Here is a 19912-nt window from a genome sequence, read left to right as displayed (position 1 = left end):
TGGAATCATGGACCTTGGTAATTAGTTACCGGGAGAGGAGAGCAGGATGTGTGTAGATGAAGGAGGTTTGTAGACTAGAGAAGGTGTATTTGAGGAGGTCGTCATCTGTTGGCCTAACCCAAACTGTTCTGTCTTCACATGTTAAAAATGGCACAAGCACAAAGGCAGGAGCACAAGCTCTGGAGTCAGCCTTCCAGGGACAAATACTGGCTCCACTGGGCACTGACTGGGTTTTGATTCAAGTTCTGCTACCTGGTAAGTGTGGGCTCTCAAGGTTGGGAAGCCCACTGTGCCTCAATTTCTTTTAAAAGTAAAAGGAAGGATAGTCTTTCTCAGAAACGGCAAGTGTTAGTCTCTCAGTCGTGTTTGACTCTTTGTGACACCATGGACTGTAGCCCGCCCGGCTCCTCTGTCCATGGGATTCTCCAGGCAAGAATACTGGAGTGGGTTGCCATTCTCCTCTCCAGGAGGGCTGAGCCTGGGTCTCCCGCATTGCAGGCAGATTCTTTACCATCTAAGCCACCAGAGGGCTATTGCAAAGATTAAATATGACGGTAACAGTCACAATATAGTCTGGGGCTAAGTGCCAGTCCATAAGCTATTTGTAACTGCAATGGCAACCCACTCCAGTATTCTTGCCTGGAGAATCCTAGGGACGGCGGAGCCTGGTGAGCTGCCGTCTATGGGGTCGCACAGAGTCAGACACGACTGAAGCGACTTAGCATAGCATAAAAATAAGTACAGGAATTTCAAGAAAGTTAGAAACTCACAACTATTCACTATTTAAATGACATCCACACTCAGGATGGGTAGGATCCTGAACAGCCAGAGACCAGTGTGAGCAGCACACTTGCAGGGGAGGCACACATGGCTGAGCTGCTCATCAGCCATGAGCAGCCGTGGGCAGCACAGTGGGATCCGTGGTTAGTGTGCAGTGGGCTGAAAATTTAAATAAAACTGATTCTTAACCCCAGACAATTGGGAAGTGCTGCTTAGAACAATACTGGATATGTGATTAGCTCTTAACACATCCCTTTTATTAATATTAATCTTTAAAAGTAAACCATACAGGCTTTCCACTATACATTAGAAATATTTTAATAGCATAAAAAATAAATTCCTGCTCAAGAGAATTTTTTTTTTCCCCTTAAGTCTAACAACAGTACTGCGCATATGCTTACATCTACTCTATTCTCAAATCAACAGCATGGTCTTTATGTTGAAGACGTTACCTGGAAACACATCAGGTCACTTTAGAAGCTCTTCAGAAAACACAACGTTTTCTGCATAAGCTGCTGATTTTCCTTTAAAAACTGAAGGACTAGGGATTGATGAGCTTTTGATTTTTAAATCTAATGTTCTAAGGAAATTTACCTCATTTTCCCCAAACGTCATAACAGCAGCGTATGCTTTGAAAAACCTGAGAGAAATGTATGCTTTTTTGAATTTGAATTAAAAAAACATTAATAGAAGAAATACAATATCCCAACCCCTATGAAATCTCCATACTATATTCCACACCCATCTAATTTGCCCTGGGAGTCAAATTGGGGTTGTATGTTTTTTCAAGAACCAAGATCAAGGTTTAGATACACTAATAATATTTTATAGTAAGCTTACCTTGGACGGTTTTGATGAAATTCATTCTTCTTAATCAGTAACCATGCTCATAAAACTAGCCAACTCACAGTTATCCATTCCAATAAATGGAAGCTTTGGGTACTCCAAACCAGTATTTGATCCAAAAGCAAATCATACTTAATTTTACATGAAAAACATTTTTAAAATTAAATTTTGCAGACTATGTAGACAGATATTATATCACACTTGAAATGGTATAAGGAATACTCAGCAAAGGACTGAGGATTTTAAAACTTCATATAACACAAATTTTTTTAAATCTGAGTTTATACTGATCCTAATTAAATACAAAATAGGAAGGGCAAGCTCCTTCCTGCAATAGAATGCCAACTAACAAATGGAGAAAAATTGACAAAGAGCATACCATATGGCAGTCATAATTGTCACAAGTAACTCACAAAATTCAATATTGCCTGATAAATGAATATCAAGTGAGGATTTAGAAGGTGAGAGGAGATGGAATTTTGCATAGACTAAAAAAAAGTATCTTTCCAGATTAGTTCATAAGGGAGGAACTGTATGTTTAAAGGGGAAAAACCTGGCAGGCAGAGTCCTAACCAAGTGACCAGAATTAACTTGACCAGAAATGGATCGACTGACACCCTTGCCTCGTGATGTAAGAGACAGTGACCATCATTTCTATGGTATTCTCGCCCTTGCTTCCAAAAGAAAAAAAATTGCATAGCCTAAATCTAACAGACAACACATTTGAAGACATTGTACAAAAAAGCTGGCCTGTACTCTTTAAAAATATCAATGACAAAGGTTAAGACAAGTTTTAGTTTTGTATCATTTACATAGCTCCCTGCAAGCTGCAGGGCTCTGGTCTAGTTTGGGGTGAAAACACAGAAATATTCACAGCCTCTCCAGGGAGCATGTGGAGTAGAGGTGCTTTCTGCTAACAAAGTTACTTTTCACCGAGGCAGCCTACGGCCTTAGGTGATTTCTTTTCATGGATATAATAATAATGCCAAATGCAGACTCACCTTTGAGCCATTCATTCCACGGTTGTTGGAGGGAGGACCCCTGTGGGATCCCCTGTGTTTTGAGCGGAGGTTCTGCCAATAGTGGAGCTGCAGTGAGGAGTGGGTGCCTGGGGCCTCCAGGGGCAGTGGGAACACAAACCACTGCTCATCAGAAGCGTTGTAGACTCCTCCAAAGTATGTGTTCTGGTGTAAGTTCATTATCTCCAGAAGACTTATCTTTTCCTGTAATATATAGATATTTCTACCTGGAGTTGTGCCAGTCAGGTTTATTCTGGTAGGCCTTTTCTCAATATGAAAATAGACCAACTCTTCTTTAATTTTCTTAAAGACCTGGTTTAACGGCTCTAACTCTGCACAGGTGGGCTTTGTAAGAAAGTATGGCTGCTGCTTTGCTGCTACCTGTATGTGTAGTAACGAAGCCAACACACAAGGACACAGGAGAAGGTTAATGATTCCAGAATTCCTTTCCTCCAAGTAGGAAACCATTTTCAGAAAGTTCATCTTGACAATTGAAGATAATGCTGAGAAACAGGGATGTCTGATTTCACCTAAAAGATTAACATCTCTGGTCAGTTTAAAGTTCTACTGAAATTTGCAGTTTTCTTTTACTAAACATTTACAGTTTTTTCTTCCTTGTTGTTTTATAGCAAATACAATGAAAATTATAAGGCCATATTGTGTTCTCCAAGTCACAAGGATTATAACAGACGATAGTGCCCTCATAGCTCAGTCAGTAAAGAATCTGCCTGCAATGCAGGAGACCCGGGTTTGATCCCTGGGTCAGGAAGATCCCCTGGGGAAGGACATGGCACCCCACCCCAGTATTCTTGCCTGGAAAATCCCATGGACAGAGGAACTTGGCAGGCTACAGTCCATGGGCTCGCAAGGGTTGGACACAACTTAGCAACTAAACTACTACCACTACAGTTTTTTCTTCCTTGTTTTATAGCAAATACAGTGAAAATAATAAGGACATATTGTGTTCTCCAGGGCACAAGGATTATAAGAGACAATACTGTTGTCAAGGATCCAGTAAACTAAGCTCTTTCAAACATGCTGTCCCCCCAACTCTACCCTGGAAGATGGGCCTCCCAGGACTACTCACGCCTGAGGAGTTGCCTGGTGCTGTTGCCCTTGGGAGGATGGACTCAGGCAACAGGCCCATACAGGCTGTCGAAGTGAGCTGGGGCCGTTTGGGCAAGTCATTCTGGGATCCTGGGTACCCTGAGTGTCGATATCAGTGCTTCTGGATCTTTAAGGTGCCAGTAATCCCCCTGGGGATCTTGTGAGGCTGCAGACTCGTGTTAACACACTATGGTCAGAGGGCAGGCTGGGAGCCTGCATTTTTCACCACCATCCAGAGGATGCTGATGCTGCTTGGCCATATTCAGCCAAGTGAGTGCCTGGAGGAGAGGACTCTGGACAGTTGTGTCCGCTTGGCTCTCAGAGGCTTCACCCCATGTATACTGGGGGGCTAAAGGGCTAGACTGGGGTCCTCTCAAGTGTGAGGCTCAGGGCAGAGGCCTCTTGCCCTGCTCTAAGGGCGGTCTGGTCCCTTCTTTGCCCACGTCCCGATGCATCCATGGGCTCTGTTCCCACACTGCGGCCCTGGTCCTTCCCTACCAGCTCTGCCACCGCAGCCCTTTGATCTCCCACCCACTTGCCCCAACTCAGGTTTCTCTTGGCTCCTTTTTCTGTAGTGGTTCGTACTCCTCCCTGCACCCAACCACCACCCCCTGCCACTTTTACTTCATGAAATAAATAAAAATGTTTCAAAAATATTGACAATTGATGCTGATGAAATGTTTTGTTCTGTTGGGGTGTAAACAGGAAGTAGCAACAACCAGAGATACAGCATATCTGCTGTGCTCATGAACAGAACCCATTCTGCTCACCCATTACCTCAAATCAGGATTTCCAAACATAACATTCACCAGACAAGAGGAAACTAAATTTTTGTCCCATATGTCTATTTGCAGAAGGCTAAAAAAGCTGATGGAATCAAATAGCCTGCTGAAACTAACCCTTGCATTTTGCATTACAAATGGGGAAACACTTCCTTACTATGATGAAGTATTCAGTGTTCCAGTATTTGCACTGGTTTGGGATTTCTTCTTCCCAAGGCTGTTTCTCACTATTGATCTGAATTATTTGAACAGGTGGCTTTACACCTCCTCTGCTAATGAGGCTTTTGTCTGCTTTGAGGCTGCACAGGCAGGCATTTAAGGCAGAAATGTTTCTTTCTCGGTAAACCATTCATACCTGTTCTGATCAGTTCAGTTCAGTCGCTCAGTCGTGTCCGACTCTTTGCGACCCCATGAATCGCAGCACGCCAGGCTTCCCTGTCCATCACCAACCAGTTGCAAACCACTCCAGAAGGGTCTTCCTGAAGTGGACTCACATTCAGCAAGGCAGAGGTCCTGAGGACAATGAGAAGGCAGGACCTTCCTCTTTTCTTGCATAGGCTACAAGCAGGCCTGGGGCTGTCTTACGTCTGCACTCTTAGTTCCCTGGTCACAAAAAAAGAAAGAATGAAGTGTGTGTGGAATAAGGAAGGCCAGCTTGTATATAGTTTAAGGGGATCAGGTCCTGAAATAAACCCACACACTACTCATGGTCAGTTAATCTAGGACAAAGAATAGGCAAGAATATACAACAGGGAAAAGGCAGTCTCTTCAATAAGTGGTACTGGGAAAACTAGATAGCTACATGTGAAAGAATAAAATGACAAATTATCTAACACCATATGCAAAAATAAACTCAAAATGGATTAAAGATCTCAATGTAAGACCAGATACTATAAAACTCCTAGTGAAAAACATAGGCAGTACACTCTGGCATAAATCTCAGCAATACTTTTTGGATCTATCACCTAGAGTCAAGGAAACAAATGCAAACATAAACAAATGGGAACCTAATTAAACTTAAAAGCTTTTGCTCAGCACAGAAGACAAAATGAAAGTGCAACCTAAAGACTGGGAGAAAATATTTGCAAATGATGCAATGACCAACAAGGGATTAATTTCCAAAATATATAAACAGTTCGTATAACTCATTATCAAAAAAACAAAAACAACCCAATCAAAAAATGGGCAGAAGACATAGACATTTCTCCAAAGAAGCCATACATTGGCCAACATGCACATGACAATATGCTCTATACTGCTATTAGAAAAGTAGAAATCAAAACCACATTGAGGTATAACCTCAGTTTGGTCAGAATGGCCATCATCATAAAAGCACAAATAACAAATGCTGGAGAGGGTGTGGAGCTACACTGTTGGTGGAAATGCAGATTGGTATAGCCAGTATGGAAAACAGTATGGAGGTTTTTTAAAAAACTAAAAATAGAGTTACCATGTGATACAGCTATACCACTCCTGGGCATTTATCCAGAAAAGACAGAAACTTTAATTCAAAAAGATACACACATCCCAATGTTCATAGAAACACTATTTACAATAGCCAAGACATGAAAACAACCTACATATCCATCAATAGATGAATGGATAAAGATGTGGTGCATATATATATATATATATACACACATATATACACACACACACACACACACATATATATATAAAGGATTACTCAGTCATTTAAAAACAAAAGAAAGAAAGAAATGGGACTTTGCTGGTGGTCCTGTGGTTAAGAATCCACCTACCAATGCAGGGGATGCAGATTCAATTCCTGGTCAGGGAACTAAGATCCCACATGTCACAGAGCAACTAAGCCCAATGCTACAACTACTGAGCCCTCACACCACAACTAAGACGACACACACCCAAAAATAAATAAATAAATATATTTTAAAAAAAGAATGAGGGCTTCCCTGATGGCTCAGTGGGGAAGAATCCGCCTGCCAATGCAGGAGATACAGGTTACATCTCTGATCTGGAAAGATCCCACTTGCTGTGCAGCAACTAAGCTGGTGCATCACAACTATGGGGCCCGCTCTCTAGAGCCCAAGAGCTGCAACTACTAAAGGCCACGTGCCCTAGAGCCCATGCTCCACAAGAGACATCACCACAACGAGAAGTCCAAGAACTGCAACTAGAGAGTAGCCCCCACTCACAACTAGAGAAAACCCCACACAGCAACAAAGTCCCAGCACAGCCAAAAATAAATACATTAAAAAAAGAATGAAACAATGCTATTTGCAGCAAGATGGATGGAGCTAGGGATCATACTAAGTGAAGTAAGTCAGGAAGAGAAAGACAAATATCATACGATATTACTTATATGTGGAATCTAAAATATGATACAGGTGAGCTTATTTACAAAACAGAAACAGATTCACATAGAATAGAAACTTATGGTTATCATAGAGCAAAGGAAGGAGAGTTATATTAGGAGTTTGTGATGAACAGATACACACTATTATATATAAAAATTATATAAACAGCAAGGACCTACTGTATAGCACAGGGAACGGTACTCAAGATCGTGTAACAGCCTATAATAGAAAAGAATCTGAAAAAATGTGTGTGTGTGTGTGTGTGTATAATGGAATCACTTTGCTGTATACCTAAAACTAACATAATATTGTAAGTCAACCATATTTTAGTGTTTTAAAAACAAGATGCTAAAATCCTTCTTCCAAAAAAAAAGGGATCAGATCCTGCCAACAAAAGTGCCTGTGATGATACTTGGTGAGTTCTCCTGGCCGCCACCCCTCACTTGCACTCTGTAGGTGGGACCGCAAGCTGTCTTCCCTGTTACCCACAGTCACTTGGGACAGCCATGCCCGTAGGTGTGTTTGTGTGTGCACATGGACACACACACAATTACAGGTAATATTCCAAGACTCTGGGTGCTGCAAGGAAGCAACAGTGCCTAGCACTCCACTTCTATCAATGTATCTGTACCCACCATGCCCCTCCAGTCCCCTGTCATCTCTATGGGAGGCAGAGGAAAGTTGGCAGCTAGTGTGTGAACATGAGATTTCCATCCAGTGGACAAAGACCACAAAGAAGTGTTGCAAGGCAATCCCTGGAGCATATGCTCACTTAGTGTTACCTGTAAATGGAAACAAATGGGATGTCAAGAAAATATGTGATGCTCTTTTTCAAATTTATATAGGAGATTGATTCATAAAAATGTAATTTTAAGTTTAAAATATTGCTGAAAGCAGGGCAGCTCTGCTCAAAAGGCTTTTGCTCAATCAACACAGCCCAGCAGCACAGCTGTAATTGTACTGTAGGAGGCGGTGGTTTCCTCCCAACTTCCACCCACCCCACCCCCAGTGAGTGGCAGCCACTAGTAGGGTCTCGGATTGGCCAAAGTCACTGGTTCACAAACCTGGCTACACATTAGAATCACCTGGGACGTCTCTCTGATGCCCAGACACACCTATAGCCATGAGACTGGGATCTCTGGAGGGAGGGCTGGTTCTGATGGGCAGTGGGTGTTGAGAACCCTGGTCCCTCAGAGGACTCGCATCCTCTGGCTACAGTGACTGTCTCAGAGAGGAGCAGTGGCCTGAGGCCACCAGTCAGCATACGATTAGATGAGTGGCTGGGTGATCATATGGAAAATCAAGAATAAAAGCAGAACCACTCTGAGATGCAGTCTGTGAGAAACAGTAAGACATTCTGAACCCAGAAAACCAGAGTGTACTTTATGGAAGATGGTAGCAATGAGGCTGGAAGACAGGTTCAAAAATGTATTATTAACAGTTTTAACTAGCACTACATATGGATTGATCTGACAGGGGGAAACAATTTTTATGCCTAAAGTGTACATGATCAGAGTTTTAGGAAGTTAATTTTGGTGTCACTATGGAGAAGGGCCCTAAATGGAGATAGACATGGGCTTGCCACTGATTAAGTGGGTGTAGTAGGCTAGGGAAGAAATTCTGTAGGGCTGGGAAGTTCCAAGACATTCTGGAAACTTAGAGAAGATATTAAAAAGAGGTGGCAAGAATAAACAGAAGAACTGTACAAAACAGATCTTCATGACCCAGATAATCATGATGCTGTGATCACTCACCTAGAGCCAGACATCCTGGAATGTGAAGTCAAGTGGGCCTTAGAAAGCATCACTACGAACAAAGCTAGTGGAGGTGATGGAATTCCAGTTGAGCTATTTCAAATCCTGAAAGATGATGCTGTGAAAGTTCTGCACTCAAAATGTCAGCAAATTTGGAAAATTCAGCAGTAGCCACAGGACTGGAAAAGGTGAGTTTTCATTCCAATCCCAAAGAAAGGCAATGCCAAAGAATGCTCAAACTACCGCACAATTGCACTCATCTCACACGCTAGTAAAGTAATGCTCAAAATTCTCCAAGCCAGGCTTCAGCAATATGTGAACCATGAACTTCCAGATGTTCAAGCTGGTTTTAGAAAGGGCAGATGAACCACAGATCAAATTGCCAACATCCGCTGGATCATTGAAAAAGCAAGAAGGTTCCAGAAAAACATCTATTTCTGCTTTATTGTCTATGCCAAAGCCTTTGACTGTGTGGATCACAAGAAACTGTGGAAAATTCTGAAAGAGATGGGAATACCAGACCATCTGACCTGTCTCTTGAGAAACCTGTATGCAGGTCAGGAAACAACAGTTAGAACTGGACATGGAACAACACACTAGTTCCAAATAGGAAAAGGAGTACGTCAAGGCTATATATTGTCACCCTGCTTATTTAACTTCTATGCAGAGTACATCATGAGAAACGCTGGGCTGGAAGAAGGCAAGCTGGAATCAAGATTGCCGGGAGAAAAATATCAATAACCTCAGATATGCAGATGACACCACCCTTATGGCAGAAAGTGAAGAAGAACTAAAGAGCCTCTTGATGAAAGTGAAAGAGGAGAGTGAAAAATTTGGCTTAAAGCTCAACATTCAGAAAACTAAGATCATGGCATCCGGTCCCATCACTTCATGGCAAATAGATGGAGAAACAGTGTAAACAGTGGCTGACTTTATTTTTCCGCTCCAAAATCACTGCTGATGGTGATTACAGCCATGAAATTAAAATATGCTCACTCCTTGGAAGGAAAGTTATGACCATCCTAGACAGCATATTAAAAAGCAGTGACATCACTTTGTCAACAAAGGTCCATCTAGTCAAGGCTATGGTTTTTCCAGTGGTCATGTATGGATGTGAGAGTTGGACTATAAAGAAAGCTGAGCACTGAAGAATTGATGCTTTTGAACTGTGGTGTTGGAGAAGACTCTTGAGAATCCATTGGACTGCAAGGAGATCCAACCAGTCCATGCTAAAGCAGATCAATCCTGGGTGTTCATTGGAAGGACTGATACTGAAGCTGAAACTGCAGTACTTTGGCCACCTGATGCGAAGAGCTGACTCATTTGAAAAGCCCCTGATGCTGGGAAAGATTGAGGGCAGGAGGAGAAGGGGACGACAGAGGATGAGATGGTTGAATGGCACCACCGACTCAATGGACATAGGTTTGGGTGGACTCCGGGAGTTGGTGATGGACAGTGAGGCCTGGCGTGCTGTGGTTCATGGGGTCACAGAGTCGGACATGACTGAGCAACTGAACTGAACTGAGAGAACTTCCATGTCACTTGGACAAAAGTGGTCTTTGAATACAATTCTTCTGCACAGTGGCTGATGATGTATCATAAGAAGGAAAGACAGAAGGATGAAATGGAAGTTTCCAAACTTTTTCTAAAATCACATAACTAAGAAAAAGTGTAACCCATTAAATAACAGAAGAATCCATTATGTTTCCGCTCAGTCGGGTCTGACTCTTTGTGACCCCGTGGACTGTAGCCTACCAGGCTCCTCCATCCATAGGTCCATAGGATTTTCCAGGCAAGAATACTGGAGTGGGTTGCCTTTTCCTTCTCCAGGGGATCTTCCTGACCCAGGGATTGAACCTAGGTCTTCCGTGCTGCAGGCAGACATTTTACCATCTGAGCCACCAGGGAACCCATTACGTTTACTGCTCCATAAACAGAAGAGAAGGGAACTATCTTGCATAATGCAAAGAAATTTAGAAGGAACAACAGAGGAACAATTTAGAGGAACAGTGAGAACAAATGTTCTCATTTTCCACTAAAGAAAAAACTAGTGGGTGAAACTTTGATGTGGAGCACAATATTTATGGAGAAGAGCACGGTAGCCCACTCCAGTATTCTCGCTTAGAGAATCCCATGGACAGAGGAGCCTGGTGGGATACGGTCCATAGGATCACAAAGAGTCAGACGTGACTGAAGTGACAACACCTACAATAGTTGTATAATATCAAATCATCTCTCTGTAAGTTATTAATTGTAAAAGGAAGAAATAAACTGTACAGAGGATCCTCCCCAAAACCTATTCAAATCCACTATGCATTATTAAATGATATTAATATACAGAGATAGTCCAAAGATTAGCACCATCTTACTGATTTTGCAGGGTAAGGAAATTTCCAAGGCCAGACAGCCACGACCCATGCAAGTGGAGATAGCCATCCTCTTATTTACTGCATGATTCCCAGCATAATATGGGTACAGAGGAGATGCTAGAGAATTATATGTTGAATAAATGAATGCCTATGAATTATTAAAGAAGCAGTAAGAGAGACTGAGCTTCAGATTTTGCTAACTCTAATAGTCAGGTACCCCTAAAGAACCCCAGTCCAGGAGTCAAAAGACTGGTTTCTAGTCCCAGCAGTAGTACTGGTGATCCAGGACCTCAACTGTCTGTCCCCATATCCTTCTCCACTTCAGCATTTCCAAGACCCTTAATATCTCTAGGTCTGAATCTCCTTCCAAAACAAACGTTATCAGTGAGCATCACCATTAAACAGGTTTGAAACAAGTTGGGCCATTTATCCTACAGTCATTCCCTACAGAAAACACTCAGGGAATTAGCACTGGGACCTACCCTGAAAGGCCCTCTTTAAAATTCTTCTAGCACAGGAAAAGATTCTCATCATCAGTAATCATTAAGGAAATGCAAATCAAAACCACAAGGAGATATCACCTCATATGTATTAGGAGGGATACTATAGGGGGAAAAAAGAGAAAAGAAGGTTTGGCAAGGATGTGGACAAACTGGAACCCTTACACACTGATGGTAGGGGATGTAAAACAGCGCATGACAAAACACTGCATGATTCCACACGCATGAAGGTACTGAGAGCAGTCAGATTCAGAGAGAAACAAGGTGGCCCCGTGGTTGTCAGGGGCTGGGGGGAAGGGGAGAGGAGAGAAGGGGAGTGGGGAGTCAGAGTTTGATAGCACACCAATACAGGATGAGGGCTTCCCTGGTAGCCCAGCTGGTAAAGAATCCATGTTCAACGTGGAGAGACCCTGGTTCGATTCCTGGATCAGGAAGATTCCCTGGAGGAGGGATAGGCTGCCCACTCCAGTATTTACGGGCTTCCCTTGTGGCTCAGATGGTAAACAATCGCCTGCAATGGAGGAGATCTGGGTTCGATCCCTGGGTGGGGAAGATCCCCTGGAGGAGGGCATGGCAACACACTCCAGTATTCTTGCCTGGAGAATCCCCAGGGACAGAGGAGGCTGGCGAGCTCCAGTCTGTGGAGCCATAACGAGTCAGACACCACTGAGTGACTAAGCACAGCACGGTGTATCACAAATGACAAAACACTGCATGATTCCACGTGCATGAAGGTGCTGAGAGCAGTCAGGTTCAGAGAGAAACAAGGTGGCCCCGTGGTTGTCAGGGGCTGCGGGGAAGGGGATTTGGGCGTTAGTCTTTGAGAGCACACTAATACAGGATGAGATGAGTTCTGGAAATTGGTTGCACAATAATGTGAATGTACCTAAAAACACTGAACCAGATGCTTAAAAATGGGTCAGATGATAAATTTTATATTGCATGCATTTTAGTACTATTTTTTTTAATTAAATGAGAAAAAATTCCACTCAATGCGCCTCAGGTGGAACTCTTCCTGTATAGAATCTAGACTTTGCCACTTTCTGGTTGTTAGAACCTTGGACTAGCCACATAACCTCTGGGTATGGGCCTCTGGCGAATGGGAGTAACACCTCCCAAGGCTGCTGAGGGGCCAACTGAGAGGATCTTTGTTGCTCTAAAGATGTCCCGCCAGACAAAGAGCAGCCGTCACCACAGCAGAGTTCCTGAGTTACCCCTGTGGGCCCCAATAGAAAGCCTCTGCTAACTTTGATGGATGAGGTTGCTAACTTTGATAGCAGCACCCAACAGGATGAAGAAAGACTCCTCTTCTTTCCTGGCAAGGACTCAGCCAATGAAAACCTCTGGAGTCTGTATACTATAGCCCTCCCAACTTCCTTTTCCCTTCCATAAAAAAGTTCTCCATCCCTAGCACTCAGAGGAACTGCAAATGGCTCACCATGATTACAGGTATGGAACTGCAATTTGTTGCTGATCCCGACTAAACCTATTTTGCTGGAGAAATATCTGACTGTCTATTTGTTATACAAAAGGTATACAAAGGAAGGGTATTAACAAGTGTTGGGATCAGAAAGGCAAATTATCTGCTTGACACATTTGAATGAACACGAGTTGACACCTCTCAAGCTGATTCAGTGAGTTTTCAATAGGATCACCTCCCTAAACCATCTCAGCACTCAGCCAGTTCATATCCACCCTCATGTTATCAGCTTCTCTGACAAGAGTCTCTGGAGAGTCTGTCTCGACACCAGTTTCCACAACCGCACTCCCTTTGCAAGGGGACAGTTCACTGACTGAGACATGGTCAGTGTCAGGGGAACAAGGATGTAACCACTCCCTGAAGGGTCAAGTGCGTCTGGTCCAAGACCCTGCCCCACCTCATCCCTGGGGACAGGTCCTGCACTCACTCCCAGCCTGCTGGGCTCTGGGACGAGGGAGAGAAATACAGAGCTCACCCCAGAGGCTGCAGTGAGGACAGCGGGGACATCGCCAGGGAGTCTCAGCAGACTGAACAGTCTAGTCCCCAGCTGGACACGGTTCATAAACTAGGCCACTGATTTCCAATAACGGGGAGGAGGAAGAATTATTCAATAAACTATGATGGGAGAATAGGCTGCTTTGGAAAAATGGGGCCTATCTTATAACAAAGTGACAGCTGTGCAGGACTGGAGTGGCCGTGAGGAGATACCGGACGTCCCCATGTTTGGGTTATTTGGAGATATCCTAAACTTGGAAAACTCAGCAGTGGCCGCAGGACTGGAAAAGGTCAGTTTTCATTCCTATCCCAAAGAAAGGCAATGCCAAAGAATGCTCAAACTACTGCACAATTGCACTCATCTCACAAGCTAGCAAAGTAGTGCTCAAAATTCTCCAATCCAGGCTTCAACAGCACATGAACAGTGAACTTCCAGATGTTCAAGCTGGTTTTAGAAAAGGCAGAGGAACCAGAGATCAAATTGCCAACATCTGTTGGATCATCAAAAAAGCAAGAGAGTTCCAGAAAAACATCTATTTCTGCTTTATTGGCTATGCCAAAGCCTTTGACTGTGTGGATCACAACAAATTGTCTGACCACCTGACCTGTCTCCTGAGAAATCTGTACGCAGGTCAGGAAACAACAGTTAGAACTGGACATGGAACAACAGACTGGTTCCAAATCGGGAAAGGAGTACGTCAAGGCTGTGTATTGTCACCCTTCTTATTTAACTTATATGCGGAGTACATCATGAGAAATGCTGGACTGGATGAAACACAAGCTGGAATCAAGATTGCCGGGAAAAATATCAATAACCTCAGATATGCAGATGACACCACCCTTATGGCAGAAAGCGAAGAAAAACTAAAGAGCCTGTTGATGAAAGTGAAAGAGGAGAGTGAAGAAGTTGGCTTAAAACTCAACATTGAGAAAACTAAGATCATGGCATCCAGTCCCATCACTTCATGGCAAATGGATGCGGAAAGAATAGAAACAGTGACAGACTTTATTTCTGGGGGGGCTCCAAAATCACTGCAGATGGTGACTGCAGCCATGAAATTAAAAGGTGCTTACTCCTTGGAAGAAGAGTTATAACCAACCTAGACAGCATATTAAAAAGCAGAGCCATTATTTTGCCAACAAAGGTCCGTCTAGTCAAAGCTATGGTTTTTCCAGTAGTCATGTATGGATGTGAGAGTTGGACTATAAAGAAAGATGAGCGCTGAAGAATTGATGCTTTTTTGAACTGTGGTGTTGGAGAAGACTCTTGAGAGTTCCTTGGACTGCAAGGAGATCCAACCAGTCCATCCTAAAGGAAATCAGTCCTGAATATTCTTTGGGAGGACTGATGTTGAAGCTGAAACTCTAATACTTTGGCCACCTAATGCAAAGAGCTGACTCATTGGAAAAGACCATGATTCTGGGAAAGATTGAAGGGGAAGGAGACGGGGACAACAGAGGATGAGATGGTTGGATGGCATTACCGAATCAGTGGACATGAGTTTGAGTAAACTCAGGAGTTGGTGATGGACAGGGAGGCCTGGCATGCTGCAGTCCATGGGGTTGCAAAGAGTCATACACAACTGAGGAACTGAACTGATACTGATCTTATATCAAAAACTAAAAGAAATTCTAGCTACCTTTATTGTTATTAATGACACGAGAATTAAAATGCTTACAGAGATTTAGATGATGCTTGGATTTTAAAGGGCTTCCCTCATACCTCAGGTGGTAACGAATCTGCCTGCAATGCAAGAGATCCCGGTTCGATTCCTGGGTTGGGAAGATACCCTGGAGAAGGGATAGGCTACCCACTCCGGTATTCTTGGGCCTCCCTGGCAGCTCAGCTGGTAAAGAATCTGCCTACAATATGGGAGACCTTGGTTCAATCCCTGGGTTGGGAAGATCCTCTGGAGAAGGGAAAGGCTACCCACTCCAATATTCTGGGCTGGAGAATTCCATGGACTTAGTATAGTCCATGGGGTCACAAAGAGTCAGATACGACTGAGCGACTTTCACTTTCACTTGGATTTTAAAAAGACTTTTATAAAAGCAACAGGAGATACAAAAAGAAAAGCTCAATATAATTAATGACATATAACTTAAAACCACTAAACTAAAAGGACAAATGAAAATCTGAAAAAGTGTTATACGCACTATTGAAAGTTATTTAAAAAAATGTCTCATAGGAAAAAATCTATTAATAGACAATTTAAAAATGACAAATGGTCAACAGACAAAAATTTTCATCTCTACAAATGAAATAAATTCAAATGAAAACTCTGATATTATTTTTAACCTTAGACCCAGAAAAAATATAATTCAGGTACTCAAAGATAGCAATGAAATGAGCATATAAGAGCTATCAAGAGGACAAATTATTCCAAACCTGATGGAAAACAATTCAGCTTTTCACCAATTATTCTACTTCTGGGAATACAGAAAAAAGAAAGATGTAACAAAATATATGCTCATGGTCATGGATATACATCACATCATATTAGCTACAAACTGTGTTAAATAAAAGTGAAAGACTCACTAATTATAATTAAATACCATGTTTTGAATATTATTTAATGCTATGAATAAATGTTGTTGTTGTTCAGTCACTAAGCCATGTCCGACTCTTTGTGACCCCATAGATTGTAGCACACCATGCTCCTCTGTCCATGGGGTTCTCCAGGCAAGAATTCTGGAGTGGGTTTCCATTTCCTTCTCCAATGAATAAATACTAACCTTAGAAAATTAAGGAGGAACCAGGGTTCAAAGCTATTTAGTCGTATAGAAAAGTGTGCATGTGCAGGTGTGCACAGATTTCTAGGGAAAGACAAAACAACCAAAATACCAGCAAGTGTGGATAATAGAAATAAATCCTTATTCCTTTCTTCTTCTTCTATAGCTTTAACTTTCTTACAGAAAGAGAAAAATATATAATCTTTTCTAAAATTCATAGCAATTACCAGTAACCATGATGTTCAACCTCTCTTAGACCCTAAGTCCAACCTGTACTGTGAAAATACTAAAATCCCAGCAAGGTCATTTGTATAAAAGTTGGTAAGCTTATTATAGGCATCATTTACAAGTTTAGAAACAGTAAGGAAATAAGCAAATACCCAATGAGAAGATGAAAACTTGGTTTTTCTCTACAAGGTGGGTCTTGTCTCTGGGTGGCACTTCCTGGCTGGACTCATTTCAGCTTTCATGGGGCAGCGAGTCGGGGACACAAGGAAATCAGGAAGCTATCTCATACAAGATGGCAATGATGGTCAACAACTAACCCATTTTTAAAAATTAACACTAACATAACAATGCCAATGGGAGGAGCAGCATAAAGCAGAAGCCAGCCTCCACCTTCCGTCAGAATCACCTGAAGCTTGTTTAACTCCATCCCCCAGAGTTTCTAACTTTCCAGAATTGGTCTAGAAGGAGCACAGGAGGGATCTGCATTTCTAACAAGCTCCCAGGTAATAAGGATGCTGCAGGTCTGGGAGCCAGACTCTGAGAACAGCAGCCCTAAAGCTTGATTATAGAATGTTTCAGGTACATCATCTCCAACAGCAAGAATATTTTAAGAACTTCTCTCTTTTTAAGAGATTCCTGTCGACAAGACCAAAGGTGTGTTTGGAATCGCCTTCTCCTTGCACTTAAGAACAAGTATCGGAAAGATCCTCTGGAGGAGGGCTTGGCAACACACTCCAGTATTCTTGCCTGGAGAATTCCATGGACAGAGGAGCCTGGTGGGCTACAGCCCAGAGGGTCTCACCGAGTCAGACATGACTGAATCAACTTAGCACGCATGCATGCATCCCAACCGAAGCAGCTCAGTACTGCGGTTACATACAGGGCAACACAGGCTCGGGAGTCAGACTCCTAGTTTGGAATCACACTCTTTCACCACTAGCTGTGTGGTGGTAGGCAACTTATTCAACCTGTTTCAGTGCTTTCACATGTAAAATACGAGGTAATAGCTGCTTTAGATCCAGCAGGAAAACTGGAAATAAGTCTCTACCAAATTAATGAGAAACCCTCCCCTTCCCATTTCCATGCACACACACATTTTGAAAATCCACAAACAGAAGGTGCTTGAAGAGTTCCTTGCCCTGCCTAAAGTTAAGGAGATGTTTGAGGCTTCATTATTGTTTACAGTAACCACACCCATACTCCTTTTTTTAGGCCCCTCTTTCCTTAAGGACCACCAAAAGGCCAAGAGATGTTGCTACACACTGAATATACCACCATCAAGAAAAGCACAGGGGCTTCCCTGGTGGCTCAGTGGTAAAGAATCTACCTGCCAATGCAGGAGACACAGGTTCCATTCCCGATCTGGGAAGATCCCACGTGCTGCAGAGCAACTGAACCTGTGTGTCAGAACTATTGAGCCTGTGCTCTAGAGCCTGGTAGCGCCCTAGGGCCTGTGCTTGACAATGAGAAGCCACCACAGTGAGACTCCTGCACGCTACAACTAGAGAAAAGCCACATGGCAATTAAGATCCAGCAGAGCCAAAAATGAATAAACAAACAAAATCAAAAGACATGAGGCTTAGGAAAATAACAAAACAAGCATTGAATCTTCCAGTCCTTGGAAAACCCATAAGCCTTTCCATAAAAATTTTTTAAAAAAGGAAATATCAGAATCTGTGGGAAAGATGAATGGGTTAGAGTTCAGAAATAAAAGATAAAATAATCACCCAGGTGTGATTAAAGCCCAAAGATTTGGGTCCACCTATCTCGATGTCCCAGATATCAGGTAGAAAACTCTAGTTAAGAGCTTTACCTCTTTGAGCCATTTTTCATCTTTGTTTCCTCCCAGCTCAGGGACCCTTAAGTTCTTTCAGGACCAAAGGACTCTTGGGCAAGATCACCTGCATCAAGACCATGAACTGCTTCTCTGAAGGCTAAAGATCCTGATAAGATTCCAGAGGTTTTCAAAATTGAAAAAGACACATGTACCCCAATGTTCATTGAAGCACTATGTACAATAGCTAGAGCATGAAAGAAACCTAGATGTCTATTGACAGATAAGTGGATAAAGAAGTTGTGGTACATATACACAATGGAATATTACTCAGCCATAAAAAGGAACACATTTGAGACACTTCTAATGAGGTGGATGAACCTAGAACCTGTTATACAGAGTAAAGTAAGTCAGAAAGAGAAAGATAAATTTTGTATACTAATGCATACATACGTAATTTAGAAAGATAGTACCGAAGAGTTTATTTGCAGGGCAGCAATGGAGAAACAGACATAGAGAACAGACTTACAGACATGAGGAGAGGGGAGGAGAGGGTGAAATGAGAGAGTAACATGAAACTTGTATTACCATATGTAAAATAGATAGCCAATGGGAATTTGCTGTATGTCTCAGGGAACTCAAACAGGGGCTCTGTATAAATCTAGAGGGGTGGGATTGGGAGGGAGGCTCAAAAGGGAGGGGATATATGTATACCTATGGCTGATTCATGTTGAGGTTTGACAGAAAACAAAATTTTGTAATGCAATTATCCTTCAGTTAAAAAATAAATTAATAAAAAAGATTTCAGAGGTTTCAAGGACCTCATCCCCAAGGTGGTCCTCAAGAGTGGAAGCAGAATATTCACAATAAGGAAGTGTTAGTTGCTTAGTTATGTCTGACTCTTTGTGACCCCATGAACTATAGCCTGCCAGGCTCCTCTGTCCATGAATTTTCCAGGCAAGAATACTGAAGTGGGTTGCCATTTCCTTCTCCAGGGGATCTTCCTGACCCAGGGATCAAGCCCAGGTCTTCTACACTGCAGGCAGATTCTTTACCATCTGACCCACCAGGGAAGGAAAGGGGCTTGTCAAATACACACCCTACTCCAGGCTGTGTGTCCCAGGCAGAAGCAAAACATGTTTAAGAATAGTGTCCCCATTCATTAAATAAAAAAATTATCCTTTTTATACACATGAAGTTTGTCACAACTGTGTATCAGGATATACAGTGAGTGTCACACAGAGAAGAGGGAGGGAGACGTGGTCATAGACTTGGGTCAGAAGGAGCTCCATGCAGTTGCAACGCAGCTGTCACTTAAGGAGTATAGGAAAAGGGGGATGTTACTGGAAGACTGCAAAGGTGCAGGACACTAATTAGATAAAGGAAGCTGTTCATAAGCTGCTTGCTTAGGAAAAAAAGTAGGGGCACCTTAGTTCAGAACTGAGGAATATAATTATTCAATAAACCATGATGGGAAAGGGGGCAGTTTGGGGGGACAAAATGGAGTCTATCTTATACTGAACACTAAACGAAATTCTAGCTGCCTTTGCTGTTAGAAAAGGAAGGGTAAAAGAGCTAAAATAAAACACAGAATTTTAGATGATGCTGGGATCTTAAAAAAAGACATTACAAAAGCAACAGGAGAAAAAGAGGCTCAATATAATTAATGATATGTAATATAAAACCTCAACTAAATTACAGTACAAGTGAAA

General features: G+C 42.5%; 1 protein-coding gene across 1 annotated transcript in view; it reads right to left on the bottom strand.

Annotated features, from left to right (window-relative positions):
- LOC145528654 (uncharacterized) overlaps positions 1 to 19912 on the bottom strand; it is a 66087-nt gene that overhangs the window by 40410 nt on the left and 5765 nt on the right. The window contains exons 4-5 of the mRNA XM_081547301.1: positions 4890 to 5137; positions 2628 to 3175 (exon numbers count right to left, since the gene is read on the bottom strand). Of these exons, the coding sequence (XP_081403427.1) occupies positions 5130 to 5137 (8 nt within the window). The 3' untranslated portion in view covers positions 2628 to 3175; positions 4890 to 5129. The remainder of the gene's footprint in view (positions 1 to 2627; positions 3176 to 4889; positions 5138 to 19912) is intronic.

This window comes from Giraffa tippelskirchi, chromosome 12 (genome assembly GCF_054371585.1).
Source record: "Giraffa tippelskirchi isolate mGirTip1 chromosome 12, T2T-mGirTip1v1.2.pri, whole genome shotgun sequence".
Lineage (NCBI taxonomy): Eukaryota > Metazoa > Chordata > Mammalia > Artiodactyla > Giraffidae > Giraffa > Giraffa tippelskirchi.
Note: the sequence above shows the minus strand (reverse complement) of the source record. Positions and strands in the feature narration are given on the sequence as shown.